This window comes from Excalfactoria chinensis, chromosome 8, assembly GCF_039878825.1.
Source record: "Excalfactoria chinensis isolate bCotChi1 chromosome 8, bCotChi1.hap2, whole genome shotgun sequence".
In the NCBI taxonomy this organism is placed as follows: Eukaryota; Metazoa; Chordata; class Aves; order Galliformes; family Phasianidae; genus Excalfactoria; species Excalfactoria chinensis.
The window spans coordinates 2,723,804-2,745,422 of NC_092832.1; the positions used below are offsets into that span (position 1 = coordinate 2,723,804).

At 37.2% G+C, this 21,619-nt stretch overlaps 1 protein-coding gene across 5 annotated transcripts in view; it reads right to left on the reverse strand.

Annotated features, from left to right (window-relative positions):
* Positions 1-21,619, reverse strand: part of DNM3 (dynamin 3) — a 165,983-nt gene that overhangs the window by 118,713 nt on the left and 25,651 nt on the right. For 3 of the 5 annotated variants that reach the window (XM_072342573.1, XM_072342572.1, XM_072342576.1), the window contains exons 8-15: positions 20,921-21,056; positions 18,999-19,066; positions 16,161-16,299; positions 14,579-14,665; positions 12,524-12,594; positions 8,862-8,910; positions 7,165-7,194; positions 828-941 (exon numbers count right to left, since the gene is read on the reverse strand). In XM_072342573.1, the coding sequence (XP_072198674.1) occupies positions 828-941; positions 7,165-7,194; positions 8,862-8,910; positions 12,524-12,594; positions 14,579-14,665; positions 16,161-16,299; positions 18,999-19,066; positions 20,921-21,056 (694 nt within the window). Of the gene's footprint in view, positions 1-827; positions 942-5,950; positions 5,969-7,164; positions 7,195-8,861; positions 8,911-12,523; positions 12,595-14,578; positions 14,666-16,160; positions 16,300-18,998; positions 19,067-20,920; positions 21,057-21,619 lie in introns of all 5 variants that reach the window. The other 2 variants (XM_072342574.1, XM_072342575.1) reach the window with 2 other exon arrangements.

Consider the following 21,619-nt stretch of genomic DNA (forward strand, 5'->3'; position numbering starts at 1 on the left):
AAAAGAAAAAAAAGTGATTGTGTACATAATAATCCCATTTAAACCTTTTAACAACAGAACTGCTTTTGCGTTTTGGATAGAGGATATTACTACTAACACTGCTGAAAACAAAACAAAACAAAAAAACAGATCAGCAAAAAATTGGTTCCCAAAGTTGCCCAACAACATACTCATATTTAATAAAGTAAGGAACACAAACATCTTGTTTATCATAGAAATACTTTTTCCAGTTCTCTTGTTACCCACCTCAGATTTAACAATTAGCAGCAACATTTCTTAACAAGGTGCCTTTTCTGGCTTTCCAGTAGCAAATGTGAACACCCATTGCGTTTGGCTACAGAATGCCACAGCCAGGCTTTTCAGCCTCTCAGAACACGAGGCCAGACAACAATTGTTATCACTAAATCAACTGCTGCAATTACTTCTAGGAGTAATTCTACCTAAGAAATTTATGATCAACTTACAGTAGACATAAAAGAGCAGCCCAAACAAACACAGAAAAATAAACAGAGCACTCCAAAATAGGTTTTTTCTTTTTTTAGATCTCTCTGTGAAACCACAGGAAGAGAAGTTTAAAAAGTAAATAAATAAATAAAAGTAAAACAAAATAAATTTACCACCAACACCCTCTATTTGTCACCAACATTTTGATAGAAGTCCTAGAGGGTCAGCATTCTTCATAAATCAAAACCAGGAATTTAAAACAACTCAGGTGAAAGCTTAAATCATTCTTTCAGATCAGTACATGTTAATTTCATATTTAAGCTGATTTCAAAAGACTGAATGAATATTGTTCTTCTAGTAGATGTCATTTACTAATTTCTTACCTCATCATCTTTATACCAGGACAGGCTTTCTGCAGTTAGAACAAACCAGTATTCCTTGGATCCTCCTTTCATGATGCCAATATTGTTGATGGTCAGCCAGCCCTTCCGGATGACCTGTGCAGAAGTGCAGTCAGGTACAAATTAAGTTTGCTATTCATTTAACATAATTCTGCTGCTGCATTCATACTTTCAAATGAAGAACTGTTGATAAAACAAGAATATATTTTTTTCAGCCCAGTTAATTCAAAACAGTGTTTTTCAGGTTCCTGACATTCAGACAAAAAGCTGTAGAAAGAAAGAAACCTAAAGATTATCACACTGTATTTACAGCAAGTATGAATGAACTAAGGATAATGCCAACTTTTACGTAGCAGCACAGAGTAGAAGTCCATCAAACTGTACATAGGACTACACTGACAGTTCCAGTATAATTTTTAAGATCATTTGTGAACACAGAGACTCGAAATAGCACCTTTCTGGAGAAGCAGACAGCTTCTGGTGAGCTTGGGGAACATTCAGAAGCTGAAAGATTTTTTTGCAGATCAGAGTCCTCTTTCTTCAAAATGTAATAGAATGTGATAAGAATGGGAATATGAAGCTGTTCTCCTCTCATAAGGTAAAAAGAGGAAATGAAAAATAAAATGAAAAATTAACAAGGCAAAAAAGGTGATTAAAAAATGTGTAAAGCAGAACTTGGAGAAAGCAGATACAACTCAAAGAGAGAAGAACAGAAAGGACAGTGTATTAGGGCCAGGAGGCCATCTTCTACAGAGAAAGAGGGACAAAAGGAAGAATAAGAGGAATGAGAACACCAGAGATGAATCAGAAGAGAGACCAGCCATGAGAACTAGTTTACGGATCATACGGATGGAAACTTTGAATTTTATTGGAACTTTTATTTTCTTCAATTACATGCGCGAATAAATAAATGTTCCTTCCTATCGTACTTGGAATAAGCAAATGGAACTCAGCTCATCTCATAGATACAGGCAACCCCAGACCACTCTGTTCTTCTCGACAGAAATGCTTTTCCTTGCCTACAAGATATTGAGATAGAATGAAAATAAATTAATAAAACAAAAGCTCAGAGAAGCTCTCCAGAATTCCCTCAGCAAGTCCCACAAGTGTGGGTTTGTGTGACCAAACCTAAGGTTCCTCCAGCTACAGAAAATGCAGGAATGTGACACTCCTCTCATAGAACTTAATGAAACTAAAAAGTCCAAAGTCAACAGGTAGTTCAAGAAAAACATCCAGTGTTGATCACCTTCTCCTTGACATATATGAAGTTTTATGGTCAGAATTCCCTTCCATTCAGCATGGCGTTGAGCACTTTTGGTACTGCACTGAGCAAAGGACCGACTAACCAAGCAGAAAAGACATCAGAAGCTGTATCTAACTGGTAAAAATATTGGTACTGCGTGTGTTCTGAGAGTATCAGTTTTTTCCCCGCCTGAGAGCAAGTTAAAGGAACCACACTGGTAAAAATTTGATTACCCATCAAATCCTCATTTTACTTTTCGTTGTTTAATGAAGTAAAGCCTTAACAGGGAACAAGCAACACAAATACATTCAAACAAGCATAGTGGCCTTCAGGTACCTCCCACAGACTAAGTTGTAGAACTTTATTTCTAATTAATTTCTTTATTTTCACTGAACCACATAAATGCAGCTTTGTGGAAGAAATTTTAGTCAAACTTTAGTCAAATGAGGATTTCTAACTACCTGAACTTTGCCTCTCAACAAAGTGAGCTATACCTGTACCTCACAGCAAATGCTCAAAGGCAGGTAACCTCATGTTATATGAAACTCACTTAAGAGGAGATAAGTCAGGACACTGTTGAAGCATGCAGTCCGCAACTTAACTTGCTGTTTTGTTTCCAGTATAGAACACGTCACATATGGGAAGCACAGGTAGCCAAGGCCAGCAGAGTACTGCAAACTGTTCTGGATACAAACCTTAGAGATGGTAAGTGATTTAAAGACAGATGCCACTGTAGAAATAGAAGGGTGGTTTTCAAAAGTAAACAGGTGAGAAATGCTTGAGAAGCAGGATTAAGCCCCTTGCAGGTAATGAATACTTAAAATGGATGAGACATAGTAATCTGCATATTCCAATCAAAGCTTTCATTCATCATTAAGACAGACTTTGCAGAATGTTAAGACAGACAGTTTTTCCTCAGTTAGATAAGAATAAATTTGCAGTAGAAGTCTCGGCACAGACTAAAATGATAAGGTTTGAAAATTTAACCTATACAAGACACTTAAGAAGCAATGAAGCTTTTAATACTTCCTTCCTCATATAAAGGCTGTCTCAATAGCTCCAGAAGACCCCCCTGCTCCAGTCTGGCACATTTCACCATTGCTGAGTGGGGACAGAGCCAACTTGCTAATACAAACACTGGTTACTGTCTTGTAAACAAAAGAATTTGACAGTTATTTCCTCAAGAATCCCTTCTGCTGAGGATAAGGCACACAACGTGGCATGAAGAGCAGGGCCTTGGGTGTATGTTTATCATGTGCAAATTGCTAGAACTGCTTTATATATAACCCATTTTAAAAACAGGGTATTGACTCCTGATCTCTACAGCAGAACATAACTATAAAAAATCCTTGAAAGCCATTCCAGAGTACATCATGGCAGTGCATATGATCTTGGTGCACTACACTATCCAAAAAGCAACAGTGGAGCCTCATGTTCTTTTCACTGAATTGTTCACATTTCCCATATACTTTTAATCTTTTTTTTTTTTTTTTTAAACATAAAACAGCTACATTTTCAAAATACTCAGTACCAATGTTGAGGTCAGGGAGAGGAAAGTGTCAGATAAAGGTGTAAATGTAAAACAAAGCAAGCTTAAGCAACACAGTTTTAATTTCCAGAAGAGTTGAGTTACACCTTAAGCTCCAGCCAATTTCTCAAAAGATAAACCAAGCTGTATTTTAAAGATGTCCTTCCATGGACAATCAGCAGCAAAGACCTTTAAAGAGATTTTTGAAGTTAGGAACTCCGATCATGTCTTATTTGTTTATCTGTTTTTGATCACGTTAACTATTTTGTACAGTAATCAACTACATGGCATGGAAATTAAAGTTGTGTTTTTCCTTACTGTTTTCACAGCCCATCTTCTGGTTGGTTTGGACTTAGGAGATCCACTTCAATATTCTGTGTTGATTTCTAAATGTCACTCTGCACAGACCGGATAGTCATGACATGATTTATGAGCCTCAGGAAGGTGAAAAATGTGAGTATTGCCAGCAGCAAGCAAAGACAATATTCTGACCGGTAGTCAGACTCCATGTACAGGATGAACAAGAGATGACACAGTTCCTTCCTTCAGGATCCTGATACCTAATCTGGGTGTCTGAAAGATGAAGCTTAGAGGGTACAAAGGCACATGAATGAGCCAGAAGGAAGTCGTTCTCTGACAGCTCTTCTGCACAAAACCCAAATCATGTCTGTGATTATACGCCGCCATTTCAGGGCTAAACAGGAAAGCAGGATGGTGCACACTAAGTGCTTTTTAGGGATTGATGTTTGACTTATTCCTTTAAATCAAAAAAGATATTTGTGAAATAAATACATGAGAGACTTGGTAAGCATTCCTCTTCTTTTTAAAGAAATATTTGAAAGGTGATTTAAAGCAGGACAAGGAACACTGGCTGGGCAGACAGAAATACAAGTGTGAAAATCATAAGACTGACTACCTGAGCAACCATACAACACAGCATTCTGTTGAATTAACATAGCCTTCTACTGAAGTTAAGTAAAGTAAGTCCAATGAAATATCACTGAACGCAGAACACTAGTCCCAACACAGCTCCACTTCATCTTGTAACCACTGTGACACAGCATGCATTGCCAAGCAATGAGGACTCTGAGGAAAAGAACAACCTGTGGGAACTACTCAGGCATCCTCTGGGTCCAGCTACAAAGTTTGCTGCATTACAATTAGTACTGCTGTACTTATGCAGTATTTTGCTGTAGTTTGCTAACTTACAGAATATAAACTGATCAGATTGTGCATTTTGTCTGAGTTCAGCATCAGAATGCACCTTGCAATGACATTGCTTCCCTGAGATCACTGCACAATATACCACATTATTCTCAGAAGAAAAAAGACAGAAGTGACCAAGTTCACATATCTAATTCAAAGAGAACTAGTGTCTACTAACACTCAGCAGCAGAAAACTGAAATATGCTTCCAATTGTCATTCTTCGAACACTGAGACTATTAAATCAATCACAACACAACGATAATCTAAAAATAAGTATCAGTAAGCACCATTTGGAACAGCAATACAACCCTACTCCCAATAAGGTTAAAATTCAACAGCAGCATGACTCGTTCGAGGATATTGCAAAGGTGAGCATTATGCTACTGTTTTTGAGCTCCACTTCTAGAATCCCTCACATTAACATTGGTACGTCTCAACAGAACTGCTTTGTCAGGCCTTTCTGTGACCACCTCGCTGAGTCTGGCACACGTTTCCATTTCCATCCAGTTGCTGTAAAATAAAAATCTGTAAATATGTTTCTTCCTGGGTCATTCAAGGTAACATGATTCAAGTGTATTTGAAGACAGGACTATGTTAATGAAACATAATTAAAAGAAAGAAAAGGAAGAAAAGATAGTGCTAGTGAAAAAAAGCTGCTAAGCACAACAGGTGAGACCAGCTGATAGGGTCTGAATACTACTTGTGTTCAGAGAAAGTGAATCAGATTCTGGGTGTCTCGTTGAAAACAAGGCAGGTCAAACAACATCTTTATACCGAAGCCTCTGAGTCACTGACCCTGACATTAACTTCCTCCTCCAATTACATGGGCAACTCGGAGAACAGCAGCACAAAGTGGAATTTTTATGTAAATGAAATTTAATCCTCTTTAATTTGAGCCATTTGCATTCGCACACGCAGTGATATGGACAGGGCACACAGATCACAACATCCTCATCTTCTGAAGTTTATCAGGAAGGGAAGTTTTATAAAAAAGCAAATGCAAATCGCAACATACATAATACAACAGCTAAGCGCAGACCAGCCTCCAGGACTCAGACCTTGTTAGTGCATTGTGTAAAATCAAGCTCTGCATTGACTATTTCAAGCAAATTAGAAGACAAACTAACCTGCGGCTTAAAAAGAAACTTTGTGGAGTCAGGTCAAAACCTCAGGCGGCAGCAAAGAAAAGAAAAAACAAGAGAGGCCAAAGATTGAGCATGAGTGGATAAATTAGTAGCAGGGGAAAAAGGAGCAAAAACATGTTAAGAGGAACTGGAATTACATTTTTTTCCTAAAATACAACATTGCCCAACATATTTCTGAGATACACAAAGACAGTCAATAGCTACTTACATCATACCGGCTCAAATCATGTCACAAAAAGGAAAAGCAACGTGATTGCAAAGAAGCACTCCAAAAATTTCAGGAAAACTGAATGATCTTGATCTCCTGACAGATTCAATTGCACTTTGATCGGTGCTGCTCAGCCCTTTTTTGATTTTCTTTACCCAACGTAGCATTTCAAACAAGGCTAAATACAGTTTAAAGACATGGCACCAAACTGGAAAAATGTGTATATTTTCAGCATAGATACTATCAGATAATGCACACGGTTCAAATTTACTTCTTACACCTAACCATCACTAGACCAGAAGTACCTTGTAATAAAATTGCCTGCCGTTTAGACAATTAATTCTAATTAGTAATATTAAATGCATTCACATTTTAATTTATTCATGAGATGGAAGGATTAGAAAGGAATCTGTCCATGATACACTGATCCTCCAGGAGCTTTGAGAAGAACGCTGAAAGGGCTTTAGATATTTTGATTTCTTCTATTGGAGGTAATTCCTTTGTATAAACAAACAAAATGCCAGTCACAGTACCTGCAGCCATAAACAGCGCGTTCATTTCCACAATAGCTGGGCTTTGCGGGATTACCAAAAACTATTAAAACACCCTTTAAAACAATACAGCTGAAAAGGTTTACTGTAAATAGAGGCACTCATACAAGATAAATACTGCTTTTCAATGATATAATAAACATCAATTAGTCGTTTTAGTTTGAGAAACTTGGTAAACTACAAAAATATTAATCTTATCCAAAGTTTTCTATAACATTTTGAGTTATACTAGGTTCATACTTGTAACAGCACATTAGTGGCAGTTAAGTGATGAACTGCAATTATACTTTGTTGAGGAAGGGTTACAAACAAAATAGCTTAACATTAAGTAGCTTAGTAGCGAGTATTAAAAAAAACTCAATGAGTTAGAGACAAACTTTTCTTCTGAGAAGCTAAATGAAAAAGCAACAATAAAGCTTACAGAACTTAGCTCGTACAATTTGCCTTGAAGGCGGTAGATTGGTTCCCTGAAATAGCAAATTACAAAAATGAAGTTTTATTTTAGAAACATTTCGCATTCTTTTCAATTAACTTACAGACATCTGTTTGTTATCTTTAAAATAAAAGGTTCAGCAAAGCCCTTCAGACCAATAAGTGAGTTGCAACACGCAATTTAGAACTCCCAGCTTCATCTCCACTTCTTTAGAGAGAGAACATTCACTTAATTAAAAAATCATTCGTTTCATTTGTGTATTTTTGAAGAGTCAGATAACTGGCTGATTTTCCTTTTATGGGACACTCCAAAGTGATGACAGTTGTTGTGTTTGACACATGTTCCGGCACAGCTAGATAAGAAGGAAATCTCTCCTCAGAGGGGAGACACAAGTCTTTGAAGATTTTTCAGTGTTTAGACCTTTCAACTTTTTTCATTTCAGTCCAAACCATATATTACACCAAAAATGTCACTCGCCCCGCTCAGGCTCTGGGGGAGCATCACATTCAAGAAGTTAATTGAGTTATTTTGACCAACATCTTAATAAAATAACTTCCAGTTTCTTGGTGTGAGAACAAAATTGGATTTCTATCTTCAAAAAGACAACTGAGTTTTCAAAATAATAATAATAATAATAATAATAATAATAATCCTTTGACCTCTTATTTATGACATCACAGATTGAGACTTTCTGAAACCTCAGGTTTAGTACTCGAGGAATCTACACTCGGTGGCCACATTTGAGAACTTTAGCCTTTCACCTTTGGCCGCGTTGCTCACAAAACCATCAGGAAGATGTTCAATGTGGGTAATTACTTATACAGATTCTGACTGGATTTTAGTAGAGTTTTCAGAAACCCATTGAAGCGTGTACTACTTCCATAATACTCTTCTTCCCCCCCACCCCCCCACCCCCCAGTTCAAGACTTTGCAAAACCCTCAAAACAAGCAGAAATCCTCAGCAGCATTTTCATTATTTTCATTTAACATTAAACTAGGAGTGATCCTGTGAAGTACCAAGCACCCCTGGCCCACACAAAAGCACAAAAGCAAAGCTCAGCAGCACTTCGCACCTTGCAGAATCGATTCCATATCATTATGGGATAAAAAACAAACAGCCAACAGATTTTAGTAATGAATCTCAGTGACAATGCTAATTTAACTGAGATCAGCGCTTATTCTTTGTTTAGGTCGAGAGGAAATGATGGCACACAGTCAACATCTTCAAGAAATTAACTGAAGATTTTCAACAGAGGTAGAGGCAAATCCGTTTTTGCTTGCTGAATTGCCCCTTTGCTTCTGTTAAGCTGTGAGCACGTGAGAACAAGTAAGAAAAAACTGTATGACAAAGCACACACAAGGAAGTACTCACCAGTGTTTTGGATTCTGAGATTCACAAGTTGGCAGTTAGTGGAAAAATGGATTTGTGTGTAACATGAAAGACTTGATGCATTAATTGGGGGGGAGGCACTAACCAGAAGGGCAAGCAGTAGCAGATTTTTAAAACAATTAACGATGGTAACAACAAAATTCGGGTGGCTCTGAAAACATCAGTAAAACAAGGAGATGATGATGCATTTTATTTGTTTCATGCAGAAATGGTAAATTACAGATCCACAAAAAAATAGATGCAGCCAAGTACACTAGACAGCTTGGATTAACTTGCACATGCTATTATCCATTCTCCATTAAGGTGCCTACCTGATTTCCCACTGCACTTTTGTTAACCTGACTGCTTCTTTGTTGGGCACTAAGGAAAGCAGAGGAAAAAAATTATACTGAAGAAACTCAAAAACTAAACCAGTTCCTGTGTAGCAGATTTTAGCAATAATAGTTACTTATGATTCCAGCACATAAAGCTAGCATAACAAAGAAACACAGCAAAACCACTGCGTATATGTGCATCTTTCACTGTGTTTTTTTCTTCTTTTATACTACAACCTGTTTAGTTTTATAGGAATATTTGCCTGCTTAGCACAGAAGAGAGATGCACAGACAGCCCCCCTATCAATCATCTCCTTTGCAAAAATGTTCTACTTACACTGCTAGAAGTTACTAAAAACAGAGAGAAATTACAGCTCACGTGGGCAACTCTGGAAACATCAGCTTCAATAAATATTAAAAATAATAATAATAATAAAAAAAAGTCAAATAGTGAGCAATTTCTGTTATTTAGAGTGCTACAACAAAATCCTTCTTAATAGCTTTGTCTTGTCTGTTTGTTTTGAATATTATTCTAATATTTCTATGCACTTTGAGGGTGTAAATTTAACCAATGGATGAAGCTGCCATGAAGTTGGTTCAGAAACCTGGAAGCTCATAAAAGTAGAACATACTTAAAATTAAAGCATATTTAAAATATTTTTTCCTAATTCTTGGACTCTGGCAATCCCAGTTCCTGAAACAGAACACATTCCTTTCTCAAATACACAAGTTGCCATTAATTTTAAGATCCTTTGCATTATGCAGCTTCTACAGAGTAGGCCATACAACTGTATGCTGGAAATAGAAAACAAGTGTTCTAACAGTAGGCTTCTGCTGCTTCACCACCAGAGCAGCCACTGATGACAGCAAGTTTTCTTTAGATTACATTATACTGTTTCAGCAGGCATTGACAAAATGACAGAATAAATAACATGGATTTAGAGAGCTATAAAACATCACTCTGAAAGAGTAAGATAGATGTGCTTAGGTCACAACTAAAGGCCCCAAGGCTGAAATCATTTTATGTAAAGATACTGATCCAAAGAATTGCTGGAGCATCAAAACTCAGCTCTGTTCCAACTCTGATCATGACTTTAGGGCCATAACCTATCAAACCAGCAATCCACACACTGTCGGAGGATCCACAATGATGTGTCTTGCTTGCTGGGCTTAGTTCTTGATATTTTTGTCAAATAACAGTCTGTGTTTCCCATGCATCATCATAACTTTGGTGCACAAATTATGATTAAATAACCTGGATGTAGAAATCAGAGCAATAATTCCTCACCAGATCCAATCTGTTGCTCAAGAAGCACAATACAGCTTTACAAAACCTGATTGCCATTCTTACAGTGATTACTGCAGTTTTTTCTCTTTTAATTCATTGTCTTAGGGAAGACAGTTAAATAGACAATTAATATCATACTAAGAAATCCTCATCTCTTAGCAGTAGCCCAGCAATTGGTTCTTTATCTACTGTTCTAAATACAAATTCCTCTTTGCACAGGTTGAAGCATGTAGTTATGTTTGAGTTACACCAACTGGAAACAAACCCAAACCCAACATTCTACCATTCATTCTGTTAAATGAGGCAAGTATTAATATTCTAAGATTTTCCCAATATAAATACATTTCTTCATAATTACATAAAGTTGTTCTAAATAATGGCACTCTCAAAACATTCTGAAGCCAATTTGCATTGCACTGTAACCACCGTAAATCCTATAATGCTGCAAAACAGTTTGAAATGCCTTGAGCTCCCGTTCATATGAAGAAGGTTCACAGGACTTACACTTATGAAATAATGCAGTCACAGGAGACAGCTGGCTAGGAGACTCAGCAATCAAAAGGAAACAGTAGGATATCTGAGGAAGCTACACTCCAGGATGTTTAGATACTGCAGAAGTTTGCAGGCTCCCCCCCCCCCGCCCCATAATGATTTCATTTTCAAGTTTTAGCATAAGTGCTAAAACAACAACATGATTATAGACTAAAATATATATTTTCTACTGTTCAACTCATAAATCAATTTTACATTTTAAATTTCACTTAATTAACCAAGTTTTCTCTTCCACTTGACCACAAAACAACAAAAACATTTGTCTAGATATGAATTTCAACTCCCATTCAGACTTGCTCAAACTTACAGTTATTAGTAAACCTAAGTCTGGAGCCGTTTGTTATCTGTTCACACCCCCCACAAAAGGGCTGGAACTTCCAGCTCTCAGTTGACTAAAGAAGCAGCTTTGCCAAGAAACTGAACTTGGACATTGCAACAATTTGGAAAAGGATGTAGCAATGAGGTCCACAGACTGAACTACAGACTCTAGAAATGGCATCCCTGAGCAGGACTTTTCCAGGGAAGAGACATGAAGTGGCTCCAAATATACCTGGCACTCCAGAATCTAAGGCCATAAAACATAGGAGGTTCCAATCTGATATGAGGAAACATCTTTTACAGTGAGGAGAGGCACTGGGATAAACAGCACAGAGAACCTGGAGAATCTGGTTGTTTGTTTTTTTTTTCTGAACAATCTCAGGACAAATTCCTGAGCAAACTGGTCTGAACTCAACATTGTTTCTCTATGTGACTTCCCAAGGTCACAACGCACACCATTACCATACAACAGAGTGTTTTCAGCATGCTTTTTCCTGTCAGAAGAGGATGAAGTGAAGCAAATAGCAGGAAGGTTGTTGTCTTGACCTCTAGAAGGCCAGCTACCATTCCTACAACATCCTGCCGTTTGTTAAGAGAAATGATAAAGATATCCAGGACCTGAAAACAATATCAGAGAAAGTTGTTCAAGCCAAACACAAACACGGTGCCTCACTTTGCCTTCTCCATTCTCAGCTTTTTGAATCCTGTATTAAATCTCCAAGACATGCTATACAAGCTGTAGACCCTCCTTGTCAGTGCTAAGTAGAATAGGCCATCATATAACATGTACAGCGGTGCCAAACTGTTTCCAACACATGTAGATGAAACCCGTTACAATTCCAAACACCACTATAGAAAATGAATAAGACTGAAGAAACATTTATTCTTCAAAGTACAAAGATGTCTTGAACATTTTTACTAGTGTCAAGGAGCTGGTATGAAGTTGTTGAGTTGAATGCTAGTTGTTGAGAGAATGCTCTGAGAGACAATGTTCCAGAGAATACTCTCAGTCTTTTCAATTAAGCAAGAAGAATGTCAAAGCAGACTCTAGAGATTATTCTGCCATTGTTCTCTACAGCCAAACAGCAGGTACACTTAAATGTGTAATGCTTAAATTCAGTGATACGTTTAACTCCAAGCAAAACTGTTTTACGTGGAATCACAGCTCCCAAAACAAGCATTAGCAACAAGGAGAGACCACCAATAATGTACATTTCTGTGTCCCTAAAATGGATACATCAATAGCTTTGCCAAAGCTCCCTCATAAAAATCAGTGTGATTCCAGACAAAGATAAAATCTTCAGTGAAATCAGACTTGGGAACTAGGGTAAAGAATCCACTACAAGTGTATATTGAAAAAGAGCATGCTCCTGCACGTTTGGGATTTTCAGCTTCCATCCCCATTGTCACAATAGAAGGTGAGTGTTGATCTCATTAAAAATAAGAAAAAAAAAAACCATTCTAACTATGTTTTTATAGCAAAGTACCTATATGTACATACTTTGCAAAGCCAATGAAGTCTTCATGGTTGGTGTTGATGTAAGAAACCTGGATATCAATCAGCAGCAGCACCTGTTAGGGAAGAAAGGAGACCAAAAGAAAAAAAGGTGGGTAAGTTGAAGAGTGAGACTGAGAAAAAGGGAGAAAAGAACAAGACTTTCAGTTTTCTCCACATTCTCTCAATATTTCTTTCATAATTGTTCAAGCAAAAAGCAACACTGTTTTCTAAGTCCTACAGCTCCTATTCATATGCTTGGTTAATAAGCTAGACTATAGGAGAGCTTAACATTTCCCTCTATCTCCCCCCCCCACATCCTGACAGACATAATTTTCATTAACTTGGTCTCTGCTCGGTTCCTTAAAATCAACTACACATTGTCAGAAAGAGCTTAATAATACGCAACAAGTTTTTGCAAGTTAGGCATAATCCTGTCTACTTGGACCATTCCAGTCAAGCCAGCAAGGAACCTTACAAAATCAGGGCATCGTTTGCTTAATGTACCTCATAAAGAAGTGATACATAAGTTAGAACTGCAACAGGAAATTTAGAGTCCTGGAACTAAGCATTCTTATGCACACACCATGCTCAAGAGATAAGTTAGTCAATGAAATAATGGACAAATGATTTGTGAAAGAGAAAAATTTTAACTTACTACTTGCTAGTCCTTTTAGATGCAAATTTGAATCAAGCTTAGTTATCTACCCAGGCAAAGAGTTCAATAAGACAGGAGAAAACTCAATTCCACCCTTAGACAGCTTCTTGAACAGATATGAGAGCAAAGGAAACCATAACTATACTTTCCCTTCATCTTTCCTGACTTCCATTTATCAGCAGGAAGTACAGAAGAAACATATTGCTATCAGAGAAGTCCCAACACTTCATATAGAATCTTGCTGAACATGAAAGAGGGAGCCTTTAGTGTCTTCTCCTCCCTCCCATTCAAAGTTTCACAACCAGGACTAATAATTTGTAATTGCATAATTATCCATTGCCATAGTGGTGCCTTAGAGGCATAGACTTATCAGTAAATGTCATAATCAGACTGAAAGGACAATGCTTGGATGGATAAGCCTAAGCAGTGAAAATAAAGTATGAGTTTTACTTTTATAAAATACTGAAGTAATGACCACTTCATTAGAATATCAGGCTCTCTTTATCTAACAAAGAAGTCCCATCTAGTTTTTTCCCCAATAAGAGACCTTAACTTCCACATGCTTTACTGTGTCCTATCACAGCATCGCTATCACAATCACATTGATACAAGAGCACCTTCTCTTTATCATCAATATACTTAAAGGAAAAAAGGAGGAAGGAAATAAGAAGAAACTCTGAGCACTTGGAGGGGCATATCTTGGTTCCACTTTCATACTGAACAGAAAGTAGCATTAGAGATAGCATGAAGATGCCAACTGTCCTGAGTTAATCTATGATAATGATTGACTTCTTTTTTATTTTATAGTGATTTCCAGAAATGTTTGCCTAGGTTTTCATCAAGAGGGACAGAAGAATTATAGTCACTGTGTTAAAATAAAGCAAACGGATAACAATTTCTTTCATTGCATTTTCATCTTCTATTACTTCTGTATGAAAGGAACATGTTTGCTTCTAAAAGCACACAAGAAGCACAATAAGGAGAAAGATGATGAATGTATAACAAAGGACTCAGGTCCTCACCATAAAGTAGGGGAATATAAGGCTAACTCTAAAATTAGGTTGTTTAATTCTCACTAGGGAAAACAAAACCATTAACAATCAGGACATCAGCCTCCCTCCTGGGTCACAGTTCCCACTGGCATTGACAGGGAGGATGTCTGATGCTGGAACTGTACTGCCAGCACCTTTGTTTGCCACTTCTAACCTTGAAAGACCAGATTAGGATTTTCTATAACAACTTAGTCTCTTACATCAAAGCTCAACGGTAGAAGAGCAATTTCTAAGTTATTCTAAGTGTGTAGCCCGCTGCTACAAAAAACATCTTCTGTTATTTTATTTTACGCGTAATAGCTTCCTTCTTCCATACATTTCCCTGAACATTGAACTCCTGTGTATTCTCACCTGATCCTTGGTCTTCTCTTCTCTTTCACGAATGTACCCAGCAACAATTCTTTCTGTTTCCTCACATAATCTTGGATAGGTTGCCAACTGAAAAGCAGAAATAATAGAAATTCATATCTGCAGGGTAGCTTCAATAACATATAAACAGAAGAACTTCAACTTTCTTTTTTGGAGGAAAGCAATAAATGGTTTGGCAAAGGCAAGCCTTCCTTGCTATTAATAGTGATCTTCCAGAGAAGCTGTAGGGACGTAAACCCTTGGGCTTTTTTTTTCTGTGTTTTTGCTCCATAGAACAATAATATTATTTGGAATAAAAGTAACTGTATCACTGAAATCTAAACACTTCCAACAATCCAACCAATTCCAGAGGTATGGGAAGGCTCCAAATGCAGATGTGGGATAATAGGTTAGAAATGCTTGACAGTCTTACAATGTAGCATTTCACTCTTAACTAATTGCATATCCTTTGAATACATCCTACATCTGACACAAAGCTCCACAGAAGATAATGGGAAGGCACTGGGTAACGGTTGTCTTCCTTAGTATACAGATTCTGAACGGACATGTACAAGAACACTGCAACAAAGCTTCAGCAGCTAAAACACAAGTCATAAACCATTCCAAGAGGAAAGTGTACTTCTATCTGACTGCTCAGAAATCACAGCTTTGAGAAACAAGCTTCCATGATGAACTATCTTATTTCCTCAACTATTATCACAAAATAGACAACAAAATATTAACAAGTTTTAGCTGAAGTACTACGATGTACGTTTGAATAATCCAAGAAACAAACTAAAAGGAGAAAAAAAATCAAAACAAAAGCATGTATATGACATTTAAACATTGAGCACACTCTAAAAGTTATAATATGCTGCAAATGTGCTTACTCATGAAAAAGTGAGCAGGGTAGAGCTCATACTACCAACTGACAAAGCAGTTTATCAGCCTTGAAGTGACACGTCTCCACACTTCACTCTTCCTCTGCATGCAATTCCAGAGCAGCATTCTCAATATTTTTCAAGTTTCTTGTTCTTTAAAGGCTCCACCTTGTGGCAACGTTTCACATCTTTACACCTCAATAATGGTACTTTAAAATGTGATCGGTAAAATGCAAGAGCAATCACAGCCAACAACAACAGGAAAGAATCTGCGCAATTAATTCAAATGATATCCTCCAAATTCAGCTCAAAATATCATGGTGAATCCTTCCCACACTTCCATACTACCTTCACCAAAAGATGAACAACCTTCCTTGTCTTAAGAAATAGTTAATTCATCTCCTCACTGGTACAAAAAGTTGTGTTCTTCAGAGGGATGTAAAGAACAAGACAGGATGTTTCTCAACAATTTCAGTACATCAATACTCACATCACAGACCTGTTCAAGAACTTGTAACTTTTGGCTAGTATTTTCATCATTACTTTGGTTCAGAGTTAGGCAGAAGTTGTAACTATTAGAGCCTTACTCTTTAGATAAAATAACAAGCTCAGTAATCTTTTATAATACCCTAAAATGCAATAAAGACTACTACTACTATAGTGATTACATTCTACTTACATTACCAGATCTATTTGTAAGTTACCTTTTTAGTGCACTTCTTGACAGTGTTGATTAACTCCTGCATCACTAGATCCACACTTTTTAAGCAAGGTCCTTTCAGCTTGACTATCTGCTTTTTAACAATCGCTTCGAACGCCATATCTGGGGTAAATAAACCTGTCCTGTGGACATGAAAGAATATGTAAGAGAGTAATACAAAATATCATGCAAGGAAGTTTATCTGTTTTTTGTTTTTAACCCAATTGCTCATCTACCTTTTCAGAAACATGCAGCTGAATTAGAACAGCAACCCTATACAGCCTTCCATAGAATTAATTATCTCCTATTTCTTTAAAGACTGTCATTGTATTGCAAGAACATGAAAGTTTAAACATGCTTATTTCTTGAAGATGACTGTGAGAACTCTAAAAAGTGTTGGAATAAAACTGTGAAGCTTCTTCAGCAGCACACCAAACCTGAGAGAGGAATGGCGGCAGCAGCACTCTATGTACAGCCACTGCCATAACAAACCAATAAGATTCACACAGATGCATTTTTCCTCTTCAATCACAGCTTTAAAGATGGTTGTACTACTCAGGGTCCTACATGCAGAAATTCAGTTTGTCACTGCAGCATACAGGAACCTTATACAGAAAGGTACCTTGGAGAACCAGTTCTAGACAAACAGCCTTCCTTCTCTTTCAAGCACTGCTTGCAAGATCTAGCTCGATACAACGTAAGTTGTATTTTAAAAAGACAAATTAAAAGACATGCCCTGAACTATTAGTTTGTCGCCACAATTTTTTATTTATTTATTTTTTTCCCAAAGATCTTGCCACCAATAAGGCCAACTTCTTGAAACAGTTTTCACAATAACACTGAAATTTCAGGAGGTGCTGCCTGCCAGAGTGCTGTCCATTTAAATGGAAAGCCAGAGATGGAGCGCAACAAGGAACGTTTAACTTCCCAGCTTTGACAGTTTCTTCATCAAAAATAGTTAGAAGTCATCTTTCTATGCTAGGTAACACAGCCCCTAATTGTGGGAAGTTTGAGATTAATTTAAATTAAATCGATTTAAGAAGAACAAAACTATTAGCACTACACAGTGCTAGAACAGCCTTAAGATCTTTGATTTCTTTGATTTCTAAATGCCTTGCACCAAAAGATGAACCCACATCAGGTAATTGAGACAAGCAACACAAGAAGGAAAGAAAATTGTATACCATTAGATTGCTTAAGGTAACATGCTGCTTTCAGATTTGGGTACATAATACTACAATGAAGAAGCTGGAAATCTTATTTTAGCCCCAAACAAAAAGCCTTTTGTTAGGCTTACAGTAGCTGATATTACATAACCATATGTTTGTAGATTATAACATTCACTAGAAAACATTCATCCCTCACAATGCCAGTTGACCTGCACGACAATTTTTCATTCAACATCTCTAATTGTGGAGATGCAGGGAACAATTTAATCTAATCAATAAAGTAGTAACAGAGGAGAGTGGAGTTGCATGTCTTCATCTGTCAGAAACAAAGCAGATATTAAGAATTTCCTCAATTCATTCACAGCTAAAAAATTTATTTTGTGGACCGTTATTGATGCACGTGACATTTAGATTCTTAGTCTCCTCTTGCTTTATTCAATTGAGTTTGTGAAAGCTACAATGGATTTGGCTCTATCACCATTACTTGACACACAAGTGTTAACAGAAATTTGCTTTCTTAAAATAGGCAGCTAGAATTATTTCTGGTACCAGTTCTGAAGCAAAAAGGCAGAAAAGCCTTAGTAATAGCTCTTGAGTAAAAAAAACCTACAACCTTGATAATGCATCCCCAAATGGCTAGGAAGTGTAAGTCTGAAGGATGGGCAGAAAATGTCTGAAGTAAAGTCTGTTTAGCATTTGGACATATTTACCATGACAGCATACCAGGAAGAAGCCAATGATATCATGAAGTAAAGAGAGGTACAGATTAAGCCACTAATACTATTGAGTACTGCAGCATTTATTTGAGAATTTTTTTGATGTGTCGAACAAATCTCACACTTACATATTCGGCCATTGAATGACTGCATTTAAGAGACATCCTTTGAAGAGCAGCTTCACTCAGCTGTGACAGTCTCAACATTCCCAGATCCCAGCAGTACCTTCAATCTGCTGATATGTCAAGTGCCAGACAGCCTCATACCTAGCCTTTGAACTTACGCTTTCATCATGTGCTTTCTAGAGGTTTCTAGTTTTTCTATAGTGAGTGTGTGTGCAAAACTGCATTGCTTCATAGCTTCATATAGTTTTCAGAAAGGAAAGAAGTCTTCCTTACATTCTAGACTGCCAAACTATTCACATGAGCCATTGTACCAGATTCTGCCACCAAGAATATGACTTCCGTAAACATTTTGCTCTCCTATGGCGATGTCAGTCATGCATCAAAAATTTCATGCAGCATTTCTAACTGATACTGAATTTACCTGGAAAGGTGATTAAGTAACAGCAGAAAAGGGACAGGTAAAAATTACTCCCCTTTGAATGTATAGTTACAACCAGTTACACCAATTCCAACAGCCTTTATACAGTAGAAATCTTACGTTATATTGAAAATTATAGTAATACATTCCAGTTTGCAGTACAAGGGAAAAAAAAAAAAAAAGTAAATTATTTTCTCTGTAAAATAATTTTCCCAGATTTCCAAGTAAACTAAACATCTCCAGGCAGCCCAAAATAGCTACCTGAAAAACAGAAGTATGAAGGAGTAGAAGAAACATCAGCTGTTGGGAGCAGTGCATTAGAAATGTGGTCTAGCAATCAGTCAGCACGTCCACAGGTTAAGACGACCACACCTTCTGCAATGCGATCAGCCTTGAATACAGGGGAGCACTTGCCTGATGCCATGTATGTTCTTGATTGCATAACTTATTTCTCTCCGCAGCTCTTTCTCATTGAACTCCATCTAGACGAACAAAAGCATTTGAGATCATATTAGGGGAAATTTTGAAATTAAATAGAAAATATTTTTTCTGATATATCTGGAAGACAGGCAAGCTCAACTAATGTAACATTAATCTCTAATTATGCTAAGCAAAAGGTAAATACTATAAGATGTTTTAATACTAAGGCAACAGGCAACAGTAAGAACCGCTGGGAATTATGCACCCTTCTATTCCCAATATACCAAAGAGCTGAAATGATTTTGCAGAACATCCCACAAAAGACAAGAGTTGGTGGAGAAAGCCAAAAACAACATTTGGAAGACACAATTTTTTTCTTAATTTAAAGTCTGGTTTCATGAAGTGGTACAACCTCTACCAGCACGTTCTCTGTTTATCCTCAATTTCCCACCCTACTGTTTTTCAACCAAATTTAAGAGAGGAATGAATTGCCTTGGAGTTACAAACCTCATCAGTATTCCACATCATCACATCATGTACTCTACATGATGTACATGTACATGTATTGTACTGGGAATTAAAGTGTTAATGCTCCAGGTCCACACAGCAAAGAGAAGAAACTACATTCCCCAGAAGACTGCTCACTGTGCTGGTATCATTCCCACACAGGGGGAATGCATGTAAGGCAGTGCTGGGTCACCTGACACTCTCTTGCTTCCCTTTGGCTTTTCTCTTTGCCGCTCTTCACCTTCGCTGCTGCCCGTCCTGACTGTGCAATTACTGTAAGGCCTACAGCTTTCAGATACTCTCTCATTATACCTGATTTATTGGCTTCAACTCTAATTATTTTGCATTCTGATACCGTATTTAGTAAATTAGTTTGTTTCTACTCAGATCATTGACGCTGTTTTTTTCTAATTATTTTGGGGTCCCTTGTTTCCCTTCTCCAGAGGCATGGGTTTTGCGAAATCCCTCTGCCCCACTAGTCATGGAACTAGGCCGAACCAGCCCGTAAACCACTAACACTGAACAATATGTTAGTATTGTCTCAAGTGAAGATCCCTATCTAAGTCTAATTATAACTTGTTCTTTAGGAGTGCTAGTTGGCACAGCATATTTAAACCTCAGAAGTAGCTAAAACCTGTGTGGTTCTCACCCAACTGAAAGCTAGATGATTACCAAGGAAGCCAAACTTAAATACATGGAAAGGAAGCTTAGGAAAAGCATCAAAGAAGACATGGAAATACAGCATGGCTCATGTACAGGGGAAGCTAAAGTCACTGCAGTGAAAGAAAAGGTAAAAGAATACAACATAAATTCAGTTAACCACTTCTTAGCTCACAGACCACCGTAGTTTATTCTGTTACTCAGAGGGTGGGTAAGCAAGAGATGTATCAAGAGGGAAAAAACATTCTCTCTCTAAACACCAAATTTGAATCTGTTCCATTCCCTCTCCCCTTTCCACTAGGAAACCATAGGACAGAAAATCAGCTTTGTCTTATGCTCTCAAAACAGGAAGATGATAAGCTATAAAATGCACATATTTCATTTCTGTAGTTTTAACAGGTACTAGCTACTTGACCACAACTACTTCAATTTGCCAGTGATAGTGGTTTCCTTCTTTGCTCCTAGTCAGAAGGAAAATGCCATTAGTGAGAAAATAATAAAAAGCATGAAAAATAATAGGAACTGGGACTATAATTATTATTATTATTATTACAATGTTTCAGAATCTTTGGTCTCAGTCCCCATAACTAGAAATGAAGGTAAATGCCTCAGTTTTCATCTAATGTAATTTCTTCCACAGTAAAGATCATGTTCTTCACATCAAGCTTTATCTTTGCTTTAGTACTGTTGGTATTGTAATAGGAATACATAAATAAGACAAAAATAACATCATAAAGATGAATAAATACCTTCACTAGTTCGAAAGGGAAACGTTCGTGGAAAATACGATTGATTTTTGCACCACCTGAAAGCTCGAGTGTATCGACCTGATCTCCTGATCCTTCAATTCTTTTTTCAAAGTCCACTGAAAACTGCTGTACCATCCTAAATTTCAAAGAGAGGGAAGAAGATTAACTTAAGCGCATAAACTATCAACTATTACTTCAGCACTATGTCAGTACTATTGACATTAAAATGGGTTTATGAACTAACAAAAGTTTCTACAAATTATTCACCCAGGCTGCCTATCCAGGGATAGGACTTTTAAATCCATTCCTACATACACACACGCATCCCCCACACTTCTTCCTTATAGGATGTAGCTCATATACTATCTCCTTTTTTTAATGAATGTTGTCTTTAAAAATAAAAACAGCTTATTAAACCATATATTAAAGTCAGCTACAAATACATCAGGGCACCAGGCTACATTCCTATTTCACTGTAAATGCTATCAATATTTATCACATCCATTTATTTATTTAGAAAGAAAAATAATAGCAATCGTTGTAGTGGGATAAGCAAACATAAGTCTTGATATTTATAGACTGTATTTGAATGGAAAAGCCCATCCATATTGAGATGGTATTACAGAAACAGCAGAGCTCATTGGACAGACCACAAGCCGTATAGCAAGGAGGTAACACTTGTTGAAGGCTCACTGCTCT